Source organism: Lichenostomus cassidix, chromosome 3 (assembly GCF_008360975.1).
Source record: "Lichenostomus cassidix isolate B80296 chromosome 3, HeHo_3.0, whole genome shotgun sequence".
Classification (NCBI taxonomy): domain Eukaryota; kingdom Metazoa; phylum Chordata; class Aves; order Passeriformes; family Meliphagidae; genus Lichenostomus; species Lichenostomus cassidix.
Genome location: NC_139483.1, coordinates 88,493,170 through 88,519,480, shown reverse-complemented (window position 1 = coordinate 88,519,480; position 26,311 = coordinate 88,493,170). Strand labels below are relative to the sequence as shown.

The following is a 26,311-nucleotide window of genomic DNA, read 5'->3' as shown; positions in this document are numbered from 1 at the left end:
AGCAAATTCACTTCTAAAAATGTGTTGAAAAGTGCTTGCTGAAGATGATAGCAACAGGCATTTTCCAAAGAGCTTCTAGGCAGCAGCCAGAGACCTGCTCGGTTAGTTTCTCTGGAGATCAAGCGAGAACTAAATGCAGAGGAAGTGGAAAATGCTGAAGAACCGCTCCTCGTCTGGACACAGTCCTGCTGAGCGATGGTGGCAAGAGAAGAAATGTAAGCAAAGGGTGCACCAGCGGCAGCAAAGGCTCTCAGGGGGTGGGAAGTCCCGAGAGAGGTGGGCAGAGGCAGAGGCAGAGGCAGAGGCAGAGGCAGAGGCAGAGGCAGAGGCAGAGGCAGAGGCAGAGGCAGAGGCAGAGGCAGAGGCAGAGGCGGTGCTAGCTCGGGAAGGTGGCGCTGGCGCTGTCCCCCGGCCGGTGCTGAAGGGCGGTGTCGCTCCGCCACCTGCGGCCATGGCCGCGCTCCTGGGCAGCGGTAAGTGCGGCGGCAGGGACCCCGCCTGGCCCCCGGCTCTGCCATCCTCACGGCTCCTGCTCTCGGAGCCTCCAGGCGGGTTGGCTCGGGCAGCGGGGCTGGGGCAGGCAGCGGGCGGGAGGGAAGCGGCTAGGACACCTCCGGCTGGCACTGCTTGTAAATATCCACTTGTATGCTGGCTGGGGAGCGCTGGGGGCTGGCAGCGCTGCACGGAGGGCTGCTGACACTCCTGGGTTTGGGTGGAGAAGAAGGGAAAATCAACAAAGCTGGTACGGAAGGACTGGGTACAGGAGAATACAATGAGACAAGTATGTTTTAATTTCTGCTATTCTCCTTTCTTTCTCTCTATATACTGTATACATGCTCCTTCTCTCTTTAACACCCAACTCTAAACTTATATTCCTGTGTTAAAAGTATTCTGTAGGTAGTTCTGCCCCAGGTTTTGTTAGAATAAAGTTGTCTTTTATCACTTTTCGACTGTATTTAAAGTATATTCAGCTGTAGCTTGCCATTTTGCCTTCGGAGCTAGTTATCTTGCTGCTCTTGCCATTGGATAGAAACCACAGCTTGGTTTCCCAATATTCATTATTATTTATTTACATTATTTTAGGATTGAAGAATTGGGAAATATAATTCCTCCATTTCTCAGTTCCCAATCTGTACAATGAAGGTGCTAAAATATTCCTTTTTAATCTCCCTTTCACTTTAGACACCAAATTCTACAAAAAGAACAGAGAATTTTACACTTACCCAGTGAATTAGTAGACGCTTGCATAAAAATACAAACATTGTAGAAATTTAAATGTATGTGTCCTCTTGTCTATAGGGACCCCTCTAAAAGTTTTAGCTACAACTAACCCTTAGATGCTCTGAACTCTTCTAAGCAGAAGTCACTTAGCATTCCAAACACTAGAATAAATAACTGAATAACTTTAGTGAGTGACTAAAGTTATAACTGTCAATTTAAGCAGCTGTATAAGCTGCAGTGCCCTGGATTCTAAAATCATATAGGACTGTTTGTTTCGTGTAGGCTTCCGGCAGTGTACTCCCTCTGTACTGCTAAGGAATCAGAGAACCATCCATAATATGTCATTAGACCTCAAGAGACCCTTTCTTAGCCTGAATTGCCTTCAATCATAGATTATGCCTCTCAACTCTTTATTTTGCAAAAACACCACCTCGTTTTTTTGTGGACAGTTTCTAGGTAGGTTCAAAATAAGCAACAGTGTGAAATACTCCTTAAAAGGTAGCAGGAATGCTGTGCATTCAGTCCTATTTTGACTGCCTCAGTCACTGGTCTTTGAAAACTCTCTGAACAGGAGGAAGATAGCACAGAGTCTTTGTGCTGTGAATCCTAGTCAGATGAGTAGATCTTCTGTTGTGTTAGTACCTGCAAAATAGGTGAATGGTCATCCAGCAAAATACCTTTTCTTATTAAGTTTTTTGATTTATAATTTTGTATTTTTTTATATATATAGTGATTTTCACCTGTAAGGTATTTGGTAACTTTTTTCTCTGCCATCAGAATATATAGTGAATAATTTCACAATAAGAAAGACTTTTTGGAGACAGTCCCAGAACTAAAATGTTATCATAATAAGCCAAAATTGTCCCTATGAATAGGGCCAGCTGCACATACCTCAATGTCAAAAAGTCGGAGCTGTTTCTATCCATATGTCTCCAAGGCTGATGCACAGACACAGCCAAAGAGTGTTTCAGGCTGGAACTCACTGAAATCACCACCAGCCCTGCACAGATCTGAGGACTGCCTGGTATATGCACAACTGAGGAAGGATTAGCACCAGCTAATGTGTGCCTAACCACGTGGCCTCTTCTTTGTCTCATAGGCACACTAGATGCTGTTGCACTCATCAAGTATAAAGTATTAAGTGTTGTTCATATTTATCAGCATGCATCCAGAAAGGGTTCCCTTCAGCAGCACTATTATATCACTGGTAAACAATTTCCAGAAGGGATGGCATCACCTCTAAATGGTAGGGATGGCATCACCTCTAAATGTTAGTGGCTCTCTGAGATTATGAAGAGGGATATTTGATATATAATGTCTTATTCTATAGTGTATCATTGGAAATATTTAATTTCTTTGGACAGGGTCTGGACAAGTCCTGAAGGAACTGTGTCTCTTGCACATGATGTTTAAGGGATTAAACAATGCTGGAAACTACTCAAATTTGACATGAACTTACCTGAACAGGAGGGGTGGAAAAAAGATATTTTGTCTGGGAGATGCTGTGTCCTTCAACAACTAAGGAAAACACTCACATCAGGTGTTCAGCAGGTAGTTTGATAAGGCCTGAAATCAGTAGCTGAAACTTAATTTTATAGAAAATAAAGACACATGATTACAAATTAGAGGTTGTCTTACCATGGGAATGTTAATGAAAGAGCTAAACCCCAGCTGATTTATCTTTTCTTAGCAAGGCAATTTAATTTTCTACTGATAAGTCACAGGCAATGCTGCTTTAAAATTCTTTACCTTGAAACCTCCAGAACTCTTTTTTTATACAATTAACAGGCTCAATGCACTCAGGAAAGCAGATAAAGACATAAATGTGGCAGTAGCTTTCAAGAAATGATGCATCTGTGAAGTAAAAACCAAGAAGGTGAAAATTACTGCATTTATAAAATAAAATCACATGTATTATCTAACAGTTGTGTAGATGTCAAATCTCTTTCACATAGTCTGTTCATAGGAATTCCCATATAGTCCAGCTTGGTGAGATTTCACGCTAACAAAATGCTGTTTCCTCTGAATTTTATACTGTCTTCCTTTCTGGAATTTATTATGGATCTCAGAACTACAGCAATTTCTGTATATCTATCTACTGATGTCACATATAGCTATGTTTGATGTTATAATACTGGGGTAAAACCAATGCAAAATATGCCGCACTGCAATTTTGAACATTTAAATTTAATTTTCCAGTTGCAAAACTGAGGAAAAGGTTTTTCCTGCTAAAAATTAACTTGATGGCAAATTTGAATCTATAGATAAATGATAGCGAATTATATCTTTTAAATCTATGTGTAAAGGAAAAAGTCAGTACAGTATCTACTGCATCAAATAGTAATTATATTCTATTTTTACAGTGTTGTTCTTGTACTTCACATGTATATCTACTGTCCAGACTAATGACTGTCTGCACTTGAGAGAGCAATGTATAAATGCTGCAAATGGATGTGAGAGTGTCTGGAATGTGGTTGAAGACGCCTGCAATATTTCAGGTAATTCTGTACACAGCTTTATTTTGAATTGCTCTATGGTTGCATATGCATAGCTTATTACAATATTGCTGTGGTGACTAAATGAAGTCAGTGAGATTTCGAAGAGAAAAATATGGGAAAAGACAGCTTCTGAAATCCTTTACAATGGCCAATGCTACTTTTAGCAACAGTCATACTGTCTCTTCAAGAAAGTGATAAATGAAATTTCTGCACTATGAAAAAAGCCAGAGCCTGAACCAAGTCAAGACATCTGAATTCAGCAGAAATTAGGCTCTTGTGGGATTCTGTTAAAATAAAGCCAGTGTGCAACTGGAAAAGAAGTTCCAACCTTGTTATACATAATTTGGAGGAGTTGACCTGCCCCCTCCCTGGCAGTGTTCAAGGCCAGGTTGGATGGGGCTTTGAGCTACCTGGTCTAGTGGAAGCTGTCCCTGAACATGGCAGAGGGGTTAGAACGAGATGGTCTTGAGGGTCCCTTCCAACCTTAACCATTCTATGGTTCTATAATCTCACACAATACCCAAAACAATGTAGTAGTTACCTAGAGTAAATTTAAAATATTGTACTAGAACAAGAAACAAATAAAATAAGGAATGTCTCAAAGAAAATGGTACTGTAGGGAGGCACACTGTATTTTTTCAGTGAACAGTAATGACAGGTCACAGTGACTCACTTGCAGGGGGTGATAGTATGATAAAGTGCAGATTATGACATGACTAAGCCTCTTTGAATTGTTAAACAGATTTTCACATGAATGAAGGCAGACAATTAGTCTCTGCCTATGTTTATTGCACTTCTAGTACTTGGTGCTTCACTTCCAAATGATCTATGTTTTAAGTAGGGAAAGACCAGGTATTATAAGTTTGACCTGAAACTCATCCTAGTATCTGTGGTTATTCAAATACATATCCATATTATCCTTTTTCTGAAGGCCTTTTTTCTTCTTGAACAAATCTTGGGTGCCATTCACCACCTGTTTCTTCATCCCTCCAAGACCTTCCTGTTAAGTGCTGAGAATTCCCTTTCCAGGTTGCTGCGAATACGGAAAGGAGGAGAAGAGTGGCACTTTAGTCTGGTAGTGTCATTAAACCAAGCTAGTAATGACCCCTTTGTTGATTGATAAGAGTCAAGGGCCTTGATCTGCCACTACATCATCCCTAGCAAATAAGGGCCAGGGACTATATTCTGATTGAGTTTACCTGTATGTAGTAGTGAATCAGAGGTATCGACATCTCCATGGAAATTTCCCTTCTTCTTACAATGACATTGTTTGAACCGAACAAGCCATGTTGTGATGCCATAATCTGTTCTGAGACTCAGCTGCAGCAGAGTTGACAAAGTGCATGTCCCTCTGTCTTGATGTCAGGACCCAGTCTGACCTGTGGGGGAAGCCAGACAGCAGAAGTTGCTTGGCTTCATGGTCAATGAGCCATTGCTAAAACATTTACCTGCAGTGTGAGCTACCTGAATGAATACCTCTGTCTATCTGATCTGTTCATGCATTTGATGTCCCAAATATACCAAGTCACAAGGCAATATTTAAAATAAGTAGAGCAGAAAATTCTCTGAGGTGTCTTTCTTAGTGTGTCCTTTTCCAGATACTTTTTTGCTTTGCATAAAATGGCTGAATACTTTTAAGAACAGATGGAGTAAATGAAAAATACACAATAATATAACAGTTACAGCAGTCCCCAAAGCAACTGGGCTTCAGCCCATGTTCTGTTGATCTGTTAAATATTTTATGTGAAGTGAAACAGTTTCAAAAGATATTCCTGCTGTTTGGGGGGAAAAAAAAAAAAAGGATTGGAATATGTGGTACTTTATGGCTCAAGTGACCTGAAGAGGAGCTCTCTAGAACAAAATCAGAACAAGTTGAATTTGCTTCTCTCACATCATTCACAAAGACATTATCACCAAGACTATTTGCCATAAAGATCAATATTCGTGCTGTAGCCTATTAACCTTGATACTCTGCAGCCAGATTAAGTGGGCCAGCAGGATTACTCCTGTGGTCCCCACTTTGGATGTACTCCATTGTCCCATAATACAACATTTCTCTCTCTTATTGTCCTATGTTCATATTCACTGATATTAATGATATTGGTAACTGGGTCAGAGAAACCTTCTAAAAATAATTATTCTTGTGACTGCTTGTCTGGTTTTGCATGTGTATGTTTCCTTAGAATAATAGCTTTTGGCAAGAACTCTCTAGCATTGCAGAGCACTCAGCTATTGTGTTGGGTCTAGGACAAATTATACTAAATGTGCTTATCAGGTACCATGATCCCAGAGAATGTAAATCCAGACAGACAGCTGATGGTACCTCTCAGACAGCCCACAGAAACAGTGATAGAAAATCTACCAGCAGCAGCATTAGTAAGAATAACATTGTACTGTATGTCATGTGCAAGTCTAGAAACTTCATGGATGAGTGGTAGGAATGGAAAATGTCCTTTGAGCACAAACACGTTTCTTGGAGGCAATAGACATTGGGGTAAATATTTGTTTTTGTTAGCCTCTTTATGCAAAACCTAACTACAAATTATAATTATGCCCCTTCTTTGGGGTATCAGTTCAATAAGTCAGTATCTCAGACTTTAACCTCAAATTAAAATGTGTACATTTTCAAGACCTTCATCTTTTGCTCCTCAGAGCAGGTCTGGGAACACTCTCCAAATGACTGCCTAAGTCATTCCTTTTCCTGTCAAACTTTCCATCACTGCTTCCCCACTACTACAGCAGCATTTCCAGAGTCTCAGTTTATAGCCCTCTGAGTCCAATCCTTCTTTCACCTCTGTGCCCAAAATACAGTGGAATGAAAACACAGGGTGTGAAAATGTCTATGAATCATCTTCCAGGTCAGGATAGAAAAGACAGAAGTATCAAATTTTGATGAAATAAGATTTTTCACTTTGAAAATATCGAAAGAGTTTCAGCACTGCAGAATGACGATTTTAAGGTCTGGGCTTTTATGGTTTGTTTGTGGGATTGTTTTTTTGTTTGTTTTCCTTCTGTTACTTTACTGAAAAAAAAGAGACATTTCTGAGCTCTGATTTAACCATAAATTTTCTTAATTTTTCTGAATGGGGAACAGCTGGGTTCAAAAGGAAAAAAACAACTCAGACCACTTAAATTTTAAGAAATCATATTTTGAATTAGATTTGGATTAGTTTGCTTTTCTTAGAATAACAGAATCTTTGAGGTTGGAAGGATGTCTGGAGATCTATCCAGACTGTGGTCTCACCAGTGCTAGACAGGAAAACCCCAGACTTTCCCCTGTTCTCTTCAATTCCCACTGAGGCAACTGAAGAGCTGACTAAGCAGAAACAGAGATTATCACTCTGGGAGTGTCAACTTCTACTTTGTCATGCATCTATCTGTGGACATGTGTACATGAATTATGTACTATCAAAAAATCGAATTATGAATAATGGCTGCAAAACGTTAGGTCAAGAGAGCATTTTTTTTTTGTAGATGCCTTGGAAGCATATGCATAAGATAAATATATATTACCTAGAACTAATCTCTAGTAAAGAAACAATTATTGAAAACCAGTAATAAGATATTTTCTGCTGTTCACCACAGCTGAATCAATACCATGTACAAACAGACCAATACTGATAATAAGTTATTTCTACACAGTTTTCGAGAAGTCAGGCAAGGGAGCCCCATAAATCTGATGTGCTTCCTAATTCTGTCTATTCCCTTTGTATGTTCATAGTCCCACGACTTACCCCCTACTCCCAGCTGTCAGGTGTGCTCACAGAACACTGAACACTCCTGGCCATGGCTTGTCAGTGTCATGAACACAGCTGAGCTAAATGAGGCTGGGGTGCTGCATAAAATATACTGGGATTTGGGGGTTTTATTCCACTGGTTTTGCTCATCTCTACCCTTGAAGTCTACTCTGGACCTTGAAGAAGACAGTCATAAGTTTTGTGAATAAGCTAATTTTTACACAAGCCCCTACTGATCTATAAGGTAAAGAGAGGAAATGTGCTGGTTTGGGGACCTACATACCTGTTTTGACAAGGTAAATCATGGCTTTCACACAATAAAACTTTCCTAAATGATATTAAACTTCTTTTTATGCAACATTCTTAAGTAATGTGTAACTTTCTTAAGCAGTAATACATCATAGAATCACAAAATGTAAAGGGTTGGAAGAGATCTTAGAGATCATCCACTCCCAGTTCCATCTGCCATGGGCAGGGACACCTCCCACTAGACCAGGTTTCCCAAGGCCTTACCAACCTGACTTTGAACATTGCCAGTGATGGGGAATTCACAGCCTGCCTCAGCAACCTGTTCCAGTGTCTCACCATCCTCATACTAAAAGATTTCCTCCTAATATCTAACCTAAATTTCCCTTCTGTCAATTTGTGCCCATTACTCCTTGTTCTGTCACTACAGTTCCAGACAAAGAGTCTCTCTCTGGCTTCCCTGTAGGCTCCTTCAGACCCTGGAAGGTTGCTGTGAGGTCTCCAAACAACTTCCCCTTCTCCAGGCTGAACAGCCCCAGCTTTCTCAGCCTGTCCTTGTAGGAGAAATGCTCCAGTCCCCTTATCAGCTTCCTGGCCCTTGTCTGGACTTGCTCCCACAGTTCCATGTCCTTCTTATGCTGGGGACACAGAGCTGGAGGCAGCACTCCAAGTGGGTCTCATGAGAGCAGAGTAGAGGTATAGAGTCACCTCCTTCATCCTTCTGGCCACACTGCTGTTGATGCAGCCCAGGGCACATTTGGCTTTCTGGGCTGTGAGCACTCACTGTCAGCTCATGTTGAGTTTTTCATCAATCTTCGCACCCAAGTCCTTCTCCACAGGGCTGATCTTAATCCCTTCTCCACCCAGCCTGTGGGTGTGTCTGGGATTGCCCTGACCCAGGTGTAGGACCTTGCACTTTGCTTTGCTGAGCCTCACGAGGTTTGCTTTGGCCCTCTTCTCAAGCATGTCAAGGTCCTCTGGTGGCATCCCTTCCCTCCAACATGTCAACTGCACCACACAGCTTGGTGTCATCAGCAAATTTGTTGAGGATGCACTTAATCCCACTATAATAATAATAATAATTAATAATAATAATAATAATATTCTTTGGAAAACCTTTAGCTCATAAAGTAGATGTCTGATTGATTTACCTTTGAACCACAAACTAGTACATGTTCTTTTTTTTCACTACACATACGAGGAAAATATGACCTAACATCCTGTGTGTCTTTGTCATTGAGTCCAAGAGCACACGCAAACAACAGGCTTGAAACTGGGCCAGCAAACTAAGGTTTCTGCACTTTTTTTAAAAATATATTTTTATGTTAACTTCTCCCTCACTTTTATTGTAAAATACCTAAAAATCAGACTATTCTTTGGCTAATTTAAATTTTTTTGCCATTCTCAAACTTTGGCATTGAAGTTGTTCTATAGGGTAGCAGTTCTATTGAGTAGCAACAAAATATCCTTATGGCATTTGTAGGCTCACACCATCCTCACATGAGTAAGAGAATCTGACCCAGTGCTGACATCTCCTCAGTGTGGGGTTATCATCACCATTATCACGGGGCTGGGTCTGCCCTCTGTCTTCTCTCTCACCCCCTTACATGGCACTGCCTTAGCCTGCACTGTGTGTTCCTGTCCCTGTACCAGGCACCTCATTTTACACAGGACCAAGATAAGTTTCTCAGTTCAGGATGTGCCCCTTCCACTCCTGGGCACATTTTTAGTTTGGTCTCAGTGCCTTACTTGCCTAAAATAAAAGGTGTGAGTTTAAGGTTTTAAGTACTTTGTAAATAAGAGCAGATCTTCTGGCAATGGATCAGATCAAATAAAAGAAGGCAATATTGTATCCACAACTTTATTATATTACTTTAAATGTTATTTAAAATTTGAAAATTATGACAAACCATCTTCTCTTGGCAAAGCATATTATTTTTGGGCTTCAATTGAATTTTTTTATGTAAGCATATCCCTTAAGCATTCACAAACATTAATGAAATTATAATTTTAATGGCGAGTTCTAGGTAATAAATGCAAGGCAGAAGACACTGTTGGCTGTAATAGAATAATCCAGATCCTGGCTGATGAATACCCAGAATTTAAAAACTGTGTGTGCACTACGGATGGTATCTGTAACATCACAACTTTGCTTGGGAAACAGTGCGGCATTGAAAAAGGTAATTAAACATAAAGTTTTAATTATGATGACCAAACCCAGTAAATTAATAACCACCATTTAAAATGGGTTCAATTTTCTTTGTGAATTTCTCAAGGCTGATAAATGCCTCCAAAAATCAGTTTTTTCTTTTCTATGATATTCACACTCCAGCATGCATAGAAAAGAAATGTCACAAACAAAAGCAATAAAATGCATGTGAGAAATTCTAATGTTTTCTAAAGTTCTTGTTGAATCCACTGGACATCAAGAGTGAAAACACAATGTGCGTTGAGGGCTACTCATTGCCCATGGAGCTTTGAGAGCCACTGGGTCTAGGTTGTGTATATATAGAGAAATACAGCATACAGAGAGACCCATCCAGCACCTTATGAATGGGAGTGTGAGGGAATGGGGATGCACAGTGGTGCAGTTGTGTCACACTGTGTTGCAGTAGGACCTTCACTACATCTAAGAGGGGTTACAGGACGTGGAAAACATAGTCACCACCTTCATAAAGCTGTACATTATATATATAGTGCATCTTTCAAAAATTATATTGTAATCAATGGGCCCATCTCCCCTCAATTTATTTTTAATTTTTCTGAGAACTCTTATCCCTGCAGAAAGCCTGTCTCTGTAATTGAGAATTACTTGGTACATGAAAATATCACAGTTTCTGGTCCAATGTGTCCTGGCATAACGATTAGCAAAGCTGACACAAGAGAGGTAAAATCAGCCAATGAAAGAGAGTCTGCAAAGCCAGTTTCAGAGCTGATTCTTGGCACTGATCCATCAAACAGCATTCATTGTATAGTACTAGAATATGTGGCCTTATTGCAGAAGAAATAATAACAGCCTGATCTGTTACTCCTTGCCCCAAAAGAGAAGGATGGGTATCTAAAACCTGATGTTGATGTTATTGGAGCAGTTGCTTTTGCTTCTAGCAAAATGAACTAATAATATATTTTCTGACAAATGAGATTACATTTCTCACCAATACAGAAAAAAGCTTGGATGGACTTACACTAGTGTTGAGTTTACCTACAAAGGATAGCATATGGTGTTGGTAGGCACTTTCCAGAGTAATTCTCCCTGTCTAACTTAAATTACTATTTTAGGTAATGAATCAACCATCTTCTGGAATTGTCATTCTCTCTTTGAAAATTATGCATTTGCTTAAGATGATAATCTGTGATATGTCCAGACTGTGGGTGGTTAAAATCATGTGAAATTAAACCCTTTATGCAGAAATTTTAGTGAGGAATTTTTATTACTCTTTTGCTGCTGAAATGTTATGTGTGGACTGTACTATACAGCTAACAGCATACAGTAAGCATGAGGAAGATTCATTAGTCTGTAAAACTCTGAAATTATTCTGCATTTACACAGAGCTCAGAATTAAACTAGGGCTGTTTCATTCATTCTAATGCATTAAGACAATTACCCTTTTCCTGAATTTTTGTGCTGACCTGTGGTGATGCTCCATCTTCCATTTGATTTATAACTCTGTTTATACCTGTTTCCACAGAACATTTGGAATCTCTCTCAAGGTCAGACACTGAACTGAGTATTAGGCAACACAGAAACCCCAAAGACCAGAGGCACTCTGGAGAATTAGAGGCTGACTGCAGCCTTGCAGAGCTGCGCTGCCGGGAGGAGCCTCACTGCTCTGCTGCATACAGGAGCTTCCAGCGGGAGTGCCAGGCAGCTGCACCAACCTGCAGGCTCCCCGTGCCTGGAGAGTGTTTGTCAGCCTGGAAAGAGCTGAGGAAAACAGTTCTGGGAGAGTGCATGTGCTCAGAGCCACTTCAGACGAGGTGCATTAAAGTATGGAAGGGAAGGTTTAACAGCCCTTGTTTACAATACCCTCAGGACAGCCCAGCCTCAGCAGCTAGTGAAAATGATGACCATGATGATGACTATAATGGTGATGTTGATGGTGAAAAACCTGTGGTCACTGACACAGGTTAGTGCTATTCCAGCTGTCTGAATGCTTTCATACATAACAGTAGTGTCCACAGTCTGTGAAAAAGGTTTTCTTGCCCATTTGCAATTTAACTCTGAAAATACGATCATTTTAGAAGATTTATTTGTAAAAAAATTCCCGATCTGATAGAAAATTATAGCCTGAGCACAAATACTATTGTCCTTCAGTGTGTTAATTTGACACAACCTGATCCAAATCAGTCTTTTTAGTTTTTCACTATGCGTAGAAACAGTATAAGACCAATAAAAATAATTTTCTAATAGCAAGAATTGTCCACTTGCCTTGACTTTAGGTCATGACAAACAGTTAGTTGAACTTGAAAACTGGTCCACTGATAAACACATTAAGGCCTCTGGGTTTTATTTATTCACAAGAAATCTGACTTTATAATGTATTGAGAAGCTCTAAAAAACTCTTCTTGAGTTCATACGATCTATAATTATGTAAAAAATGTTAGCAGCAGCCTTTGATAAACTGTGCTTTGACTTCAAAATTTATGAATATATGTAATAGTGGGTTTAGAATTTGTTAATGCCTTCTATTTGGTCAAATTAATGTTTCCATTCTTGTTTATTTTTACTACTGGCACTATGCCAGCAAGACAGTCTATGCTTTGCAGTTAAAAAGCTTTATTTATTTATCACTCATTATTTATCACTTATGCCAGTGTCTGTATCTTTTTCTTCTAGACAATATTAGTACAGAAACAAAATTACAATGGGGTTTTTCTGCTCTCTCCAAACAAGGTAAGTCTGAATTTACTTATGGATCCTGATAAATACTTTTAGGTCTATTTTCAGACAGTGTACAACATGCCTTCAGGTTAAAACTAATGCTTTTCATTCAGATGAATCAGCAGGGAGTTAATAGATCCAACATATATTCAGTTAAGGTACCGGGTAGAGAAGAATCCAAAAATGTCAGGTAACAATCATGATCCTGTTAAATTTACAGAGGCAAATTGCATAAACATTTTAGGGTCAGAATTTTCCAGATGTTTTTGGAAGGTTTATTTCACAGTCTAGAAATATCTAAACTGATGTTAAAAGCACAAAAATGCCATTTATAATCTCTTCTTCATTACTTATTACATAGCCTAGCATAAGACTGCACACTGGAGATTTCAGCAGTTTCAGGAGGGTTGCTTATCAGGCCCAAGCAGTGGAAGAGAGAGGTGTGAAAGTTACTCAGTAGGCTTAAAGGAAGCAATACTGGAAGAGCTATATCCGAGTTTTGGGAGCCAAGCTTGATTTACTGGGAATGTTGTGAACAGGATCCCTAGCAGTTATCACTTGAGAAAAATTTTCTTGTGATTTCATTCTAAAAGCTGTTATTCTTTTTAGCGTACACGACAAACAGGAGCTGTTTGGATGTGAACAGGGAGTGCGTTGAAGATGAAGTATGTAACAAACAGCTGTCCCTGTACCTTAAAGTTTGCTCAGTAAATAAGAAGTGCAACATGGAAGAATGTCAAGCAGCCATAAGGTTCTTCTATCAAAACATGCCTTTTGAAGTTGCCCACATGATAATATTTTGTGATTGCATCCAGCATGATGAATCTTGCCACAGAGCCAAGGAACTTCTCCATGGCAAGCCTTGTGCAGTTACTGTAGTTCCACCCCCATCATGTCTGAAGGTAATCCACATGTGTGAAGAGAATGAATTGTGCAGGTGAGTAGAAGAAATGTTTTGCCCAGTATAGTGCTCTTGAATAATGATTTGCTCAAACCATTTTTATATATATTCTCTATATCTCATCTATAATAAAATTATTTTCTGCACTGTGTCTGCTGTGTTTGACATCTTCACAGATGTTTGCATCAACTGTGGTAATTCCAGAAGTAATTCCACAAGTAAACTGAAATGATTAATTTTAGAAAGGTCTGGAAATCTAATGTGGGCTTTTCTTCTGCTTGTATCATGACACTTAACACCATTTCTGCTCAACAAACTATGCTATTGCATATTTTCATTACCGCTTTCTTCAGATAACACCTGCCTGTCTGCACCTTTGCCCTCTAGCAATTTGCCCAAGTTGTGCAGCAGTGCAGGCAATGTTTGTTTGGTTAAAGTAATTAGCTTTTCAGGGCAGAGTCTGACCCTTTGTATCCAACAGCCATGCAACCAACTTTCTGAACCAACAAGTTCAGAAAACTTGTGTCTTATTCTCTTCATCCCAAGGATACTTGCAACAAGCCTGCAAAAACTGGCCTGAAACATGCACAGATCACCAAACTCATGAAGGATAAAGCCCTTTCAAAGTTTCATTTTATATTTATAAAACATGCAACAGGATTACCCATATTTGTAGTTCAACTGAATTGCCATCTTTTATTTGGTTTTTATTGGTCTACTGGCCCACTTTGGTTTTCAGTGTAGTCACCTTGTGAATTAGACCTGAATTTTACATAAGAGCTGCGTTCAAGTTAACATTCAGTCAACAAAACAGAAGGCCAAGAGATGATTCTAGTTTTGTGTGGGTTATTGAGATTATTGGTGTCAGTGAAAATGGCCAAAGAATTGGGCTACAAAGGTATGTCCATACATGTATAGGCATGTAATATCATAATTTGAAATTTCTGAATTCCCCATCATTTTGGGAACATTAATGGTTCCTGGCACTGACAGTAAGTGCATATAATTAACAACATTAATCTATGAATTATGGCTAGCAGCATCCATAAATCAGGAGGTGAATAAAAAATAATTCCATTAGAACAGAAGTGGCATCTGCTTTGAAACCTTTGCTTGTGTAATGAAAATATTTACAATAATTTTCTAGCCAGTATTGCAGCAGTCCATGCTTTTCCATGGGACATGCTTGTAGGTACTACACAATATCAAGAGCAAATTAATAACCTAATTCTATGATTAAGAAAAAATGTTTTAATACCCTAGTGTACAATATACAAGATTTCACCTTTATCATATGCTGATATTTAATGTCATAAATTTGTTTTTAATTAATATCTACATTTTAAAATTGATTTATAATGGATATTTTCTATTGTCATATACAGTGCATTAAAGGCCAATTTTATTCCATCTAGCAAATAAACTGAAATAATTTGAGATTATTGATCTAGGAAACAACTTAAATCTTCATGTAATTTATCTGCGCTATCAATTTATCTTTAACTGATTTACTTCTACTTTGGACATTTTGTATTTTGCTAGCATTTGGAGGGCCAAGGGGTTGACATTGGATATAGATTATTTAATGCAAAATAAGTTGAATGTCTATTCTTCCTTCCCACTGCTCAAATCTGATCCACTAGAACAGCACCTGCTGTGGTTTCTTGTGATGACTTGTCTAATTGCCATATTCTCATTTCTTCTCTGAGTATCTGAGATTGTTGGCATTCAGCCTGCTTTTTGCTGTACTCTGGGAAAATCTACAGAGGTTCTGGTTAGAAATGCAGTTGCTTTTTCTCAAATTCAGAGCAGAATTTATGCCAGCTATCACTGAATATTGGGATTTTTAAGCCTTAAGTGGTACCTTGGAAATACACACTTTTAGTTGTGTTTCTTAAATATATCGTTTTATGAAACCACAATTCTTGAAGTGTCATTGTACACTTTTTTCCCCCAACCAGAAAAACATACTCAACTTTTCGGTCAAAGTGTTGGAGACACGTGACAAAGAAATGCTACAATGATGAAGCTTGCCTTGAAACTTTAATCAAGGGTGACATGGCCTGTTCTGCCAACGCTGATTGCAAAGCAGCCTACATCAGCAGCTGGGGCACAATGCTGCACACAGAGTGCACCTGCCAGGATTTGCCTCCCGTGGAGCAGCCTTTGTGTGAGCTCTTCCATCACATGCTGCACAGCAAATCCTGCTTCAGTGACTTACGTGAGTAACACATACAACTTTACAGAATAATTAGGTTTAAAGAGTATTAAGATGGATCCTGACTGACACCAAATCTTTACTATGTCTTTGCTAACACTGGTATCAGTAAGATCTATAGCTGTGGGGTTTTTAAAAACCCAAATCAAAATCCAAATTGCACAGACAGTTTTCTTCCTCTGGTTTGGGGAAAATTTATAGTAGTAGGTAACCAATGAAGTTGACTACCTGTCTTATCACTTGAATTTTATGAAATAAAATAATTTCTGGGGTCTATATTAATATGCAGATTAAAAAAGTTCAAAGTCTTCATGTCATTGGCTTAATGTTGTACTCTGGTACACTGTTTTTACAAATAATATGAAGTAGCATTTTGTTTTTCTTTGTTTTCCTCTTGGAGTCTAAATATTAGTAAACCTTGCACATATTTAGCAACAGACTTCATTCCACAGAAAATAGCTTCAATTCTTTAAAGGAGTCGTTAATTTTGGTTTTTAGTAAAAACACTGGGTGAAATTCAAATGAAATGTAGACACTTTCTCAGAACCAGTAACGGCTTTCATGTGCTAAATCAGCTACTTATTTTTGTTAAATATACATGTCCTTGCCAAGTCTTTGGTTAAGAGAATTGTTAATGCAAAGCATGGCATTATGGGAGCAAATATTAACGTTTTAGTGTGAATCTGGAATGTACCTTCAAAGCAAAACTCCTGTTTGTCCCCACTTAATGTGTCCTGGGTCACAACACAGGGTGGTTCTCTATCATAGGGTGGTTCCTGGACTCCTGCAGCATAAAACTGAACCTGAAGGTTCATCTGCAGCCTCTGCAGTGCTCCAGCTACATCCAGACATCTGGTCCATCAACCAGATCAAAGTATCCTCCTCAAATCTCTGATCTATCACACCAACTATTTTTGCTATATAATTCCTCTTAGGATATGTTACTCACTAGTGCATCATTCCTTATCCCGGTTATTTTCAACATGTATATTCTACAATTATATATATTCTTAAATTAACTTGGGAGAGGTAACAATATCTGAAGATTTCAATGAAAAGAAATGGCTCTTTCAGAGTTTTATCTGGTGGACTTTATTTTGAAAACATATATGGATTTCATGCATGCATTGAATGAAGTAGCTACTTTTTCAGTTCTAGCAAAAAAATGGTACCACTGACAAGGGTGTATTTTTTTTTTGTGCCTCTCAAAAGCCACCCAAAAATTAAAATCAAGTTGCTGAAACACTGCACTTAGTTTAGTTAATCATTACTCAAATCCAGACTCTGACAAAATATTAAAAATTATATAACAACTCCTCTGGCAAAGTGATAACGTAACACACTTAGATTTGACACTTCTAGCATTGATTTTGCTGATGAATATTATTTACTTCTTTGCTTTGCGGCTGAATTTAACTGTCCAAATGAGTGAACACATCATCATGTTAGTTATTTCTTAACCTACAAAGCAAAAAGATGATCCTCATGTCTGAATAATCAAATAATTGCTGACGAGCTTTTGCCATTCCCTGAAGCAGTCTCATGATAAAGTGGTTTGGGGTTTTTTGTGACTGAAACTTCCCTAACCTAACTGAGACTGAAGAACAGCACCTTATGTTGCTCGTGTGGTGCAACAATTTCCTGGCAGTTAAGAAGAATTTGAGGGATCCAGAGCCTTTGGTTGATCAGTACCTACTCTGCAGAACATTTGCACTTTATTGTTAATCTTGCCTTTTGTTTTTCTAGATGTTTAGTTGTAGTGCAGCTAAACTGACGATGGTAATGGTTATGGGGTTTATTGTAAGGCACAGTTTTAATGCCATTCTCTGCATGGCAGTTCAGAGGTGTGGAGTGACTACTCTGTTGCAGCCCCCACCCATCCCCTTCTGCTGAATCATTCCTCTGGCCTGGTGGTGATCTTTCGCTGACTTTCACTCTTACAATGGCAATGATCATTAACACTGAAACTTTTCTGAAAAGGCAAATACCCAGGCTTTGGAAAAGGGATCTTTGCCTCTCCAACTGGTGTGAACAGACCCACAAGTTTACACCATCTCACCCTCCTACTGTTGCATGGCACTGCCTTTGCTACAAGTGTTTGCTCTCGAGGCTGGGCTTACAGGATTACATTTGCTGCAGTCTCAGTAAAAGGCAAGAATTGTGACTGACTGCTGCTGTGTGAAAAAGAAGCACAGTGTGGATCATTGCCAATGTAGGATCAATGTTGCAACAGGAATAAGCAAAAATGTCAGCGAGGGAAAGCAAAAATTTAAGTTCCCAAAATATTTTAACTCTGGGTTGTAGTTTTGGATCTCACAGGAGAAAAACAAATTACAGAGAGGTTTAGTCCATTGTTATTTGGACAATGTCCCAGGCTGCAAATGTGAGCCTTTCTTATATTGTTTCCATTTCAGAAGAGAATAAAAATTTCTTGGTCTGCAGTTCATGTGAGTGACCAGGCGTATCCTTGTATAGATACAACAGGTCTAGCCTCCTGCTCTGTAAACTATGCTACTTAGGTAAACCTTCTATTTTTCATTTCAAGAAGATATCTATTTTCAGATATATTCATGAAATTATGCCCATTAAGAGAACAAGGCCTCGTGAAAAAAATTGTATTAGGTCTATCAATGCAGTTGGAGAATATACTCTGCCTTGTGGAAATTACTTCAGACTACTACCCCTTTCTCATCACATCTATACTGGTTTGGTGGACCCAATTCTTTTGGTGGGCCTATTTTTATAAGAGTTTATGTAAAAAGAGAACTTAAGCTGTTTTGTAGCAGAGAATATTTTCAAAGCATGCTTGTCACCCATAAGAAAACTACGAGGGAAGTTTAACTGAGATGGGAAAGGAAGAACTGTTATGCATTCATTCAATTTGTTCATCAAGTATCAGTAAAGAGTATTTTTAAATAGCTCCCTTTATAAATTCCGTGGCTACTAGCAAAATATCAAACAATATTCACTCATATTATTATTTTAAAGTAATGTTTTGAATGGATATTTTCTTTCCAATATTCAGGTCAAATTTCTATTCAGAAGAAGGGGCTTTACTGGGTAAATACAGAAATGCCAGGGGAAAAGCTTTCCAGAGCACACTTCCATTCTTCTGCAATTAATGGTGAGTTTGGGCAAGTCATTCCATGATTTCCACAGAAATGCTGTTGAAATATCCCTCATGTGTGATAGAAAAGAGCAAAGGTTGGGTCCCTTGGGTGGGTTCAGGCAAGTGAGCTCGACCTGTTGCTCCTCCATTCAGTCTGTATATCTCCCTACCTGTTTGGCTTAGCTTATATATCTACAATCAGAGTGAACCAATTTCTCTGATAAATGGCTTTGAAATAGATGTCTCACAATCACTGTATTATAATTGGGGATAATTAAGCTATTAAGCCTGGCAGAGCCTGGCTCTCTGTACAGTCATTAGAGAGTGGTAGTCACAACGTGTAACACAAATTATTAGCTTTGATGTCACATCTGCTTCTAGCTCTCTTGACTTTCTGTAGTAGTTGCAACAACAAAATTGGAAGCCACAGTAAGTGATCTGAGAAGGGGCTTGTGTTACACTCCATCAGACTCTACCTTCTCATATGACAGAAGGGCACACGGTATCCCATAGGCTGAAGAGCTTCAGCTGCTTTTATTTCCATGCATTTACAGTAAGAAATTAAGCAACATAAAATTAAAGGATATTGAATTAATACACAAATGTTTTCATTGCTGAAATAATATTATTTTATATTTCCTTTTGAGGGACACAATTACAGACTGAGAACACTAAAGAGCTTAATGCACAAATATCATCTCTAATGAGAATGACCTGTTCTACCTTGTGCAGGGCAGATTACAATTCTCCAGACATAACTACAAATTAGTTCCCAGAACTGTTCATATGGAACACTTTTAACAGTGAAAAAAATAATTCAATCTCTGCATGCAGTAGAAAATGAAGGGACTTCTAACCTCTCCATCCTTCAACTATTGCTGAAGTGGGCAACCTGGGAAGTATAAAAATGGATTAAAGGAATGGGATTCCTGAGACCTGTATGTGCATAATTAAGCATTTGGCTGTAGCATTAGCATTAAAATTACTTAAGAATCATGCATGTCATCCAAGTGTTCTGTGTAGCCAAAGAAGAAAGTCAGGTGTGGCTAGCACAGTTTTTCCCATGAGAAGTTTTCTTGTGTTTTGTAAATAAAGATAAAGTTTGGATGTTTTTAGAACAGTGTCCCAGAGCTTGGGCAGTGCAGGCCTGGCCAATCAGGCCTGGGGGAAAGCTTCTGACTGACCAATCTGGGTGACTTTTGAGAACTCTATAAATGTGATGAAATCAAAACAATAAAGGTCATTCCTTCTTGCCACTGAGAACTGATGCATTCATTACTCTGCTAGCTGCTCAACAGCAACAGTCAGGGACTCTCAAAGGAAGATTAGTCCAATCTTTTCAGACTGCATTTGCTGAAAGTATTGACTTCTCTTTGCCAATTACAGAGGGAGCCTGAATCCCTAGCTGGAACAAGACTCTAGTGGTTAAATAATGCAAGCCATAATAGAAGAAACCGTGCAGTAAGTGAAAAAATGCCAAATGTGAGACATTTAACCCCTGTAACTAGTTCTAACTGTAGACCCTTTCAGTGGGTAAAATGCATTATACATTTCACTCAGAGATTCAGATAAATATTTGCAAAAAGCAGCCTGCACCCAGTTAATGCTGTTCACATTGAAGTCTGAATACTTTCCAAAAACCTTTCCTTGAAGTCTTAAGAGAATTTTGGATGGCCTTAGAAAAATAAAAAGCATGCTGACCAGCCTAAAACATACAATAAAATGTTCTTTCTATTGTAGCAGTTATGTGCATTAGATGGGAACTCTCTAAGCCATAAAAGTCTCATAGGAAGCCAGGTCAAAAAGGAGAATTTGATTCAGGATATCTGCCTGATGGTAAAAACCATACTGCAAATTGTTTCATAAATCCCACTGCCAAAAATCTAACCCAGTGTCCTAGGTTCATATGCTAATAAATGTGCATTACTCAGGCTGCAAAGGGTGTTATCATCTTCACAAAATATTTATCTTTAATGAAATCAAATCCCAAGAAGAATTCAAGGCACAGAAGCAAAACAGTTAAGTTGTCAAATATGGCCTTTCATATGTGTGAAGACATTTGCTTCTTGGCTATATTCTCCTTGGAAAACAGGATATAAAATCTGCTTATGTCACTACATTAAAATCTCAGAAGAATCCTTTACTTTGTCAGCGAAAGATACAAGGAACTCTTTCACCAGATGAAATGAATGGCCATCTGCAGATGAACATGCTCAGAAGAAACTCAGTATTTCTTCAGATTTTTCTCAATTTTATACTTCAAACTACAGCTTACTGTTGAAAAAAACAGTTAGATTTCTCTATTTTATTCAGCAGCATTGCAAACCATCCCACTGGATAAGATTGCGTTAATAGAAGGAGTCTTTCACAATAAATCATAAATCTAAACATATAGGCATATATTCAAATACATTTGCAAATAAATAGAACCATGGAAGTTGAAAAACTATTATTCCAGTTTTTGCTGTAAAAATGTGATACCAGGATTATCTCGACTGGATTTAAACACATTCACGTTCTCAGGAGGCAACAGCAGGGTCATCTGTGGGCTGATACAATTCTATTAACAAAATGTGATGTGGACAGAGTCAGAACCATATAAAAGTTAATGAGACTTTTCCTGTAAGCTTATATGAGACCAAAATATGATCTCATTTTGGAAACAATATTAAAAAAATGATAAATGAAATAAAATTTCTCCAAACTTCTAATATGCCTACCTAATTATGCATTTGCAGCCTAGTTTTGACTTTATCCTATGCAAATTATCTCAATGACTTTACAGATACACATAATTTAAAAGATTGCTTCCTGCACTTTAATTTGAAAAATGATTCATGTGGGAAGACAAGGATTTACTTTCATCAGCGTGGAGCTTTGGAGCTAAGCTGGGGGGGGAGGTTTATGGAAGAGAAATCTAGAAATAAAGAACACTTACCCTGTTCTTGTGAGATACAATAAAATTGGCCCAAAACTGTTGAAATTTCATCTTAAATTGCAGTGTTATCATGCATTTCCTACAGAGGAGTTTTGCTGTGCTGAGTATTTCAATAAACAAGTAATTGGCAGGGTTTATCTGTAAATTTACCAGCTGCTGTGCGAACTAAGATTAGTTCAGCGCCAGTGACTTTAATTTGTAAGGTATCAAACACTGTCAATCTGACAGTTTTATAAATGGAGAAAAAAAGCCTGTGACAAGCTGCAGGTAGCCAAGAAAACTCTGAGCACAAGCTGGGATTAATCTGTTTGATGAATATGCACTACATATACATAAACAGGTAGATCCACAATAGAGTGTAATCCCTTTAATTCTTGCAGCTGTTAGCTCCAGCTGAACTCAGTTATCCCGTAGCAAACCCCAGGGTGGGACTGGCAGTGTGTCTGTGCAGACAGCCCCAGCCAGTGCTTCAGTGGTACCTACAGCCCTGTCTGTGGGTCCCTGAGCTCTGCAGCTCGTCCTCCAAAGGGCAAGACAGGCATCCTGCAGCCGTGCTGGCCTTGCTCCAGACCTGCCCTGAGCTCAGAAGGTCTCTCATGGCCACAGGCCACCTCATGGCACAGAGCAGCCCTGCCAGCACCTCGCAGCCCCATGGAAATCCTGCCTCTCCACTTGTGTCCATTCTGTCTCTGCACTCCCTGCATGTTCAAGTAGTTAAACCAGAAAAAGTATATAAAATGCAGAATTAGCTTTTCAGCCACAGAATTTTGCCCTCTCCTAGCCTTACTTCCTCACTTCTCAGCAGGTATGAGACAATACATAGTTTCTAGCATGATCCCATCACTGAAATCCCTCTTTGTTCCCAATAGAACTGAATCAACATCCCTTTTACCAGCAATTCTCCAAAAAGTAGCATTTTTTAAGACTCTGCCAAAAAAATAGAAAAAAATTATTTCAGTTGATCATTTCAGTGTTTTGTTTTATCAAAATGAAGCACCTTTTACAAATTTTATAAGAAAAATATATTATTTTGCTGAAAATTTATTAGCCCATTTTAACCATCTATTACTGTAATTACATAAGAAATAAAAATTTTTGTGGTAAGTGATGTACTTAAAAAATTTCCATTTGCCTAAAATATGTGTGAAAGTCATTTTCCACTTCAAAAAAGTAAGAAACTGTTGCCCCTACAGCTGCTCCTGCACTTGTAAAAAGTTTTTTAAAATAGCTGCGTGTACAGTTAGGATTCAGAGACTGAAAAAAATGCCTACAAATTTGTCTTTTGCAAAAACCCATCATCTTAAAGCAATGTTGTAACTTGAGAGCTAGGCCAACTGATGATGTTGTTTTTAATATATGTTATTAGCAGTTGTCCTCTAAGATAGACCTCACCCCTCTTTCTTCAAAAATTCACCATAGTGAGTATCTTTCAGTAGGTTACTGGATGAAATGGAATGTTCATTCCATTTGTGAAAATTGTGGTGGTTCAATCACTGCTTTCATTTTTCTTTTATTGGAAAACTTGAACTTGGGATAGTTTTTCCAGAAAAAGTGAGCACCATCCTACAATGAAAGCCAGGCAGGTCCAACTCCCTGCTCAACTCATTGTTTTCATTGCTGTGGAATACATATTCACACTCTCTTCCTGGGGCTGCTCCAGAATCCATACCACCTGTGCTTGTATTACATGATCCATGTGCTGCTGCTTATATGTAGTGTACACAGAAATGTCTCATTGGAGTTCATGTGTGCATATACACAAACAACACATGGAACACAGAATAACTGATAACTTTTTCAGAGACCAGAACATCGCCTTCTCACTGCCCAGACCAGTGGCTCAGTGATGAGTCCAGGAATTCATCACTTCTTTCGTGAATGTTCCACTGGGTATGTAAGACAGAGAAGCTTGGGAGCATTTAAGGCCTTCTGCATTTGCATTCCAGTATAAACAAAAATTATTTGATTGTACAAAGACAACAAAGAATCAGTGCAACAAGAAAGTCACAGGAAGGTCTCGTGTTTTATGCTTGTGGCTCTGCATTTGTGCCCCCTTGTCAAGTCATCTAACCTCCATACCTCTCCATCCAATGTCCAGAGCTTATATTACACTCTCAACTGAAATATTTCCTTCAGAATATTTGATTAAAACTGATGGATCCATTCCTTCAGGAAAAATAAGTTACTCCTCATCTGGAAAAGAAAATTTGAATCAGCTCCCAGTTTTTCAACAGTTGGAATTTTTAGCACATAAGCCACCTAAGCGACTTTTTAGTGAGAAGCCTAACAGAAAGAGGAAACTCCATGGGAATGGGGCCCAGAAAAGCAGTTTTAGATCCCATTTTACACTAATTTTATTCTAGGTGAAGTATTGCTCCACACGGTAATTATTGTAATATGTGAAAAAGGAAAATAAGTCTTGTAGACAAGAGCCAGATCTGCCCTGATACATAGAATAAAATTAACATTTTAAAATCAATAGGGAGAATACTCCAAAACAAAATCAGAGTAACAAGCTGTTCCCCTGGAGTACAGTGAAAGGTCCTGCTATACATATGCAGCACTATTGGAGCTGATATGTACTAAATGAAATCTGAAAATTACTTTGTATCAAATGGCAAAGGAAGAATTGTTCCTACCACTGATACACATCTAGGTATTTTTCCTCCTTTTAATGACTTTTGTCAAAATTGATAGCTAATTTAGCTTACATATGTATGCATTCCAATACAAATCTCAAATCTGATTCGTATTACTCAAAAAATAAATGTTTCTTTTCTTTTTTCTGTTTTTTTTTATAGGTGAAGCTGTCTACATTATTGCTTACTCCTCCTGCATAGCTCTCATCCTAGGAATAGTCCTGTTGACTCTCCTAAAGATCAGGTAATTTGATAGGGATATTAATCACTGGTTCTAGGAAATTGAAAAAACAGAAAATAAAACATTTTGACTTTGTTAAAAGGTGGACATTGTGATTGTCTTTAAAAACAGTCCAACATGCCCCAGTGATGGAAAGAACTGACATTGTGGGTGTCAGCAGGGAAGAGTGAAATACGATATGTATCTACAATGCCCTCCATTCATGCAGAGATCCCAGGCTTTGGGAGGTTTCATTTCCTGTCCCATGGCAGGGGAAGGTGAAATCTGAATTCTAAAATTCTGTGAGACTATGTTCCTAGCCCCATAGCAGGCAGCAGTAATGCAAAAAGGAAATGAGAATATTCAGCATTATAACATATTTAGAAACCAAATCGTGAATGCTGCTATTGTAGTTAATATTCTTGCCAAATGCCATTTTTGCTCACAGGAGTCTGTAAACAACACTCACCATCCCTGCCATCCTTCCCCTTTCCCCCCTCTCTCCCTCCCTCCCTCCATATGAGAAACTTCCCATACACCAATGCTTGGTAAGAAAACAGAAATGTGCATTCACTTAGTTAAATGAACATGGCCTTTTCTTAAATGATGCATTTTCTTGGACCAAATTAAATGGCCAGATTTCAAGAATTACACTGTCAGATGATAGGTAACAGAACATGATGTAGCAGGAGTTATATATAGTGGGAGGGATATTGAGTCAAATTTCATTATTAAATTCCGAGGCAGATCAAAGAGGAATTGTAGAAAAATGCTAAAGGCGAGTCAAGGATATATGGCAACAGAGGCTTTCTTTTTGGGTTTGCAGTTACTGGAATATCAGCATATAAAGAAAATTCAGATTTAAAGAACACAGAAGATGGAAGAAAGAACAGTGCATTAATAACAATGAAGGGGATTATTTTATACCACAGTGTTCATCATAAAAAGACAGAAATTTTGCCACTGATTTCAATTAAGCCAAAGTTCATCCCAAAAGCTGTATAGTTCATTGTTAAATACATGCACATTCTTTGTTTTCAGAGCCTGCAGAACAAAATATGAGTCAAGAAGTCCCTCGCCAGACCATTCTTCTGAAACATTTATGGCCCATTATAAAAGTCACAGATGAACTACTCCACTGCTTATGCTTTTTAAGGCTATTCCTGAAATCCAGCCTGTTGTACATGTGTGATAATAAAAATATATACTAGAAAAACTACTATAAATTATGGAATTTTGTAGTTAAGCACACAAAATATTTTTATATTTATTAGCTCATTTTAAACCTCACAAACTGAAAAGAAAGGGTGGAAAAAAGATAAAATCATGCTCTCTCTTATTTGTGTAGATTCACAGATCTGTCCTGAGCTGCACATTTCCTACATTTTTAGATGCACATGACACTGGTATAAATGCTGTATCAAGAGTGGTAATCTTTGAAGCCCACCCTTCTGATCTCAATTCAGCTGGAAGAAATTTAAAAAAAAAAAAAAAAACCACTCAGAAACATTTTAGAGACCTGATAAAGAGCACAGATGTGGCAGTTTTGTACACCAGGCTCCCAGGTACCAAGTACTTGCAGTATTTGTCAGGCAGCAGTCACAGATAAGCTGTCTGTAGTTTGATGGTGGAGCACTTGTATGGTAGGAGGAGATCAGGATTACAGCCCCTTTTAGAACCGAAATGACTATCTGGAATAATG

General features: G+C 38.5%; 1 protein-coding gene across 1 annotated transcript; it reads left to right on the top strand.

Moving 5' to 3' along the window:
• The first annotated feature begins 388 nt into the window (after nt 1–388).
• Nucleotides 389–25,797, top strand: GFRAL (GDNF family receptor alpha like). The gene is made up of 10 exons (XM_085057413.1): nt 389–473; nt 3,585–3,719; nt 9,730–9,882; nt 11,392–11,829; nt 12,540–12,596; nt 13,194–13,521; nt 15,447–15,706; nt 18,729–18,827; nt 24,552–24,633; nt 25,651–25,797. The coding sequence occupies exons 1-10, from the start codon at nt 452–454 to the stop codon at nt 25,736–25,738; spliced, it is 1,662 nt and encodes a 553-aa protein (XP_084913539.1). The 5' UTR covers nt 389–451; the 3' UTR covers nt 25,739–25,797.
• Nucleotides 25,798–26,311: the final 514 nt, after the last annotated feature.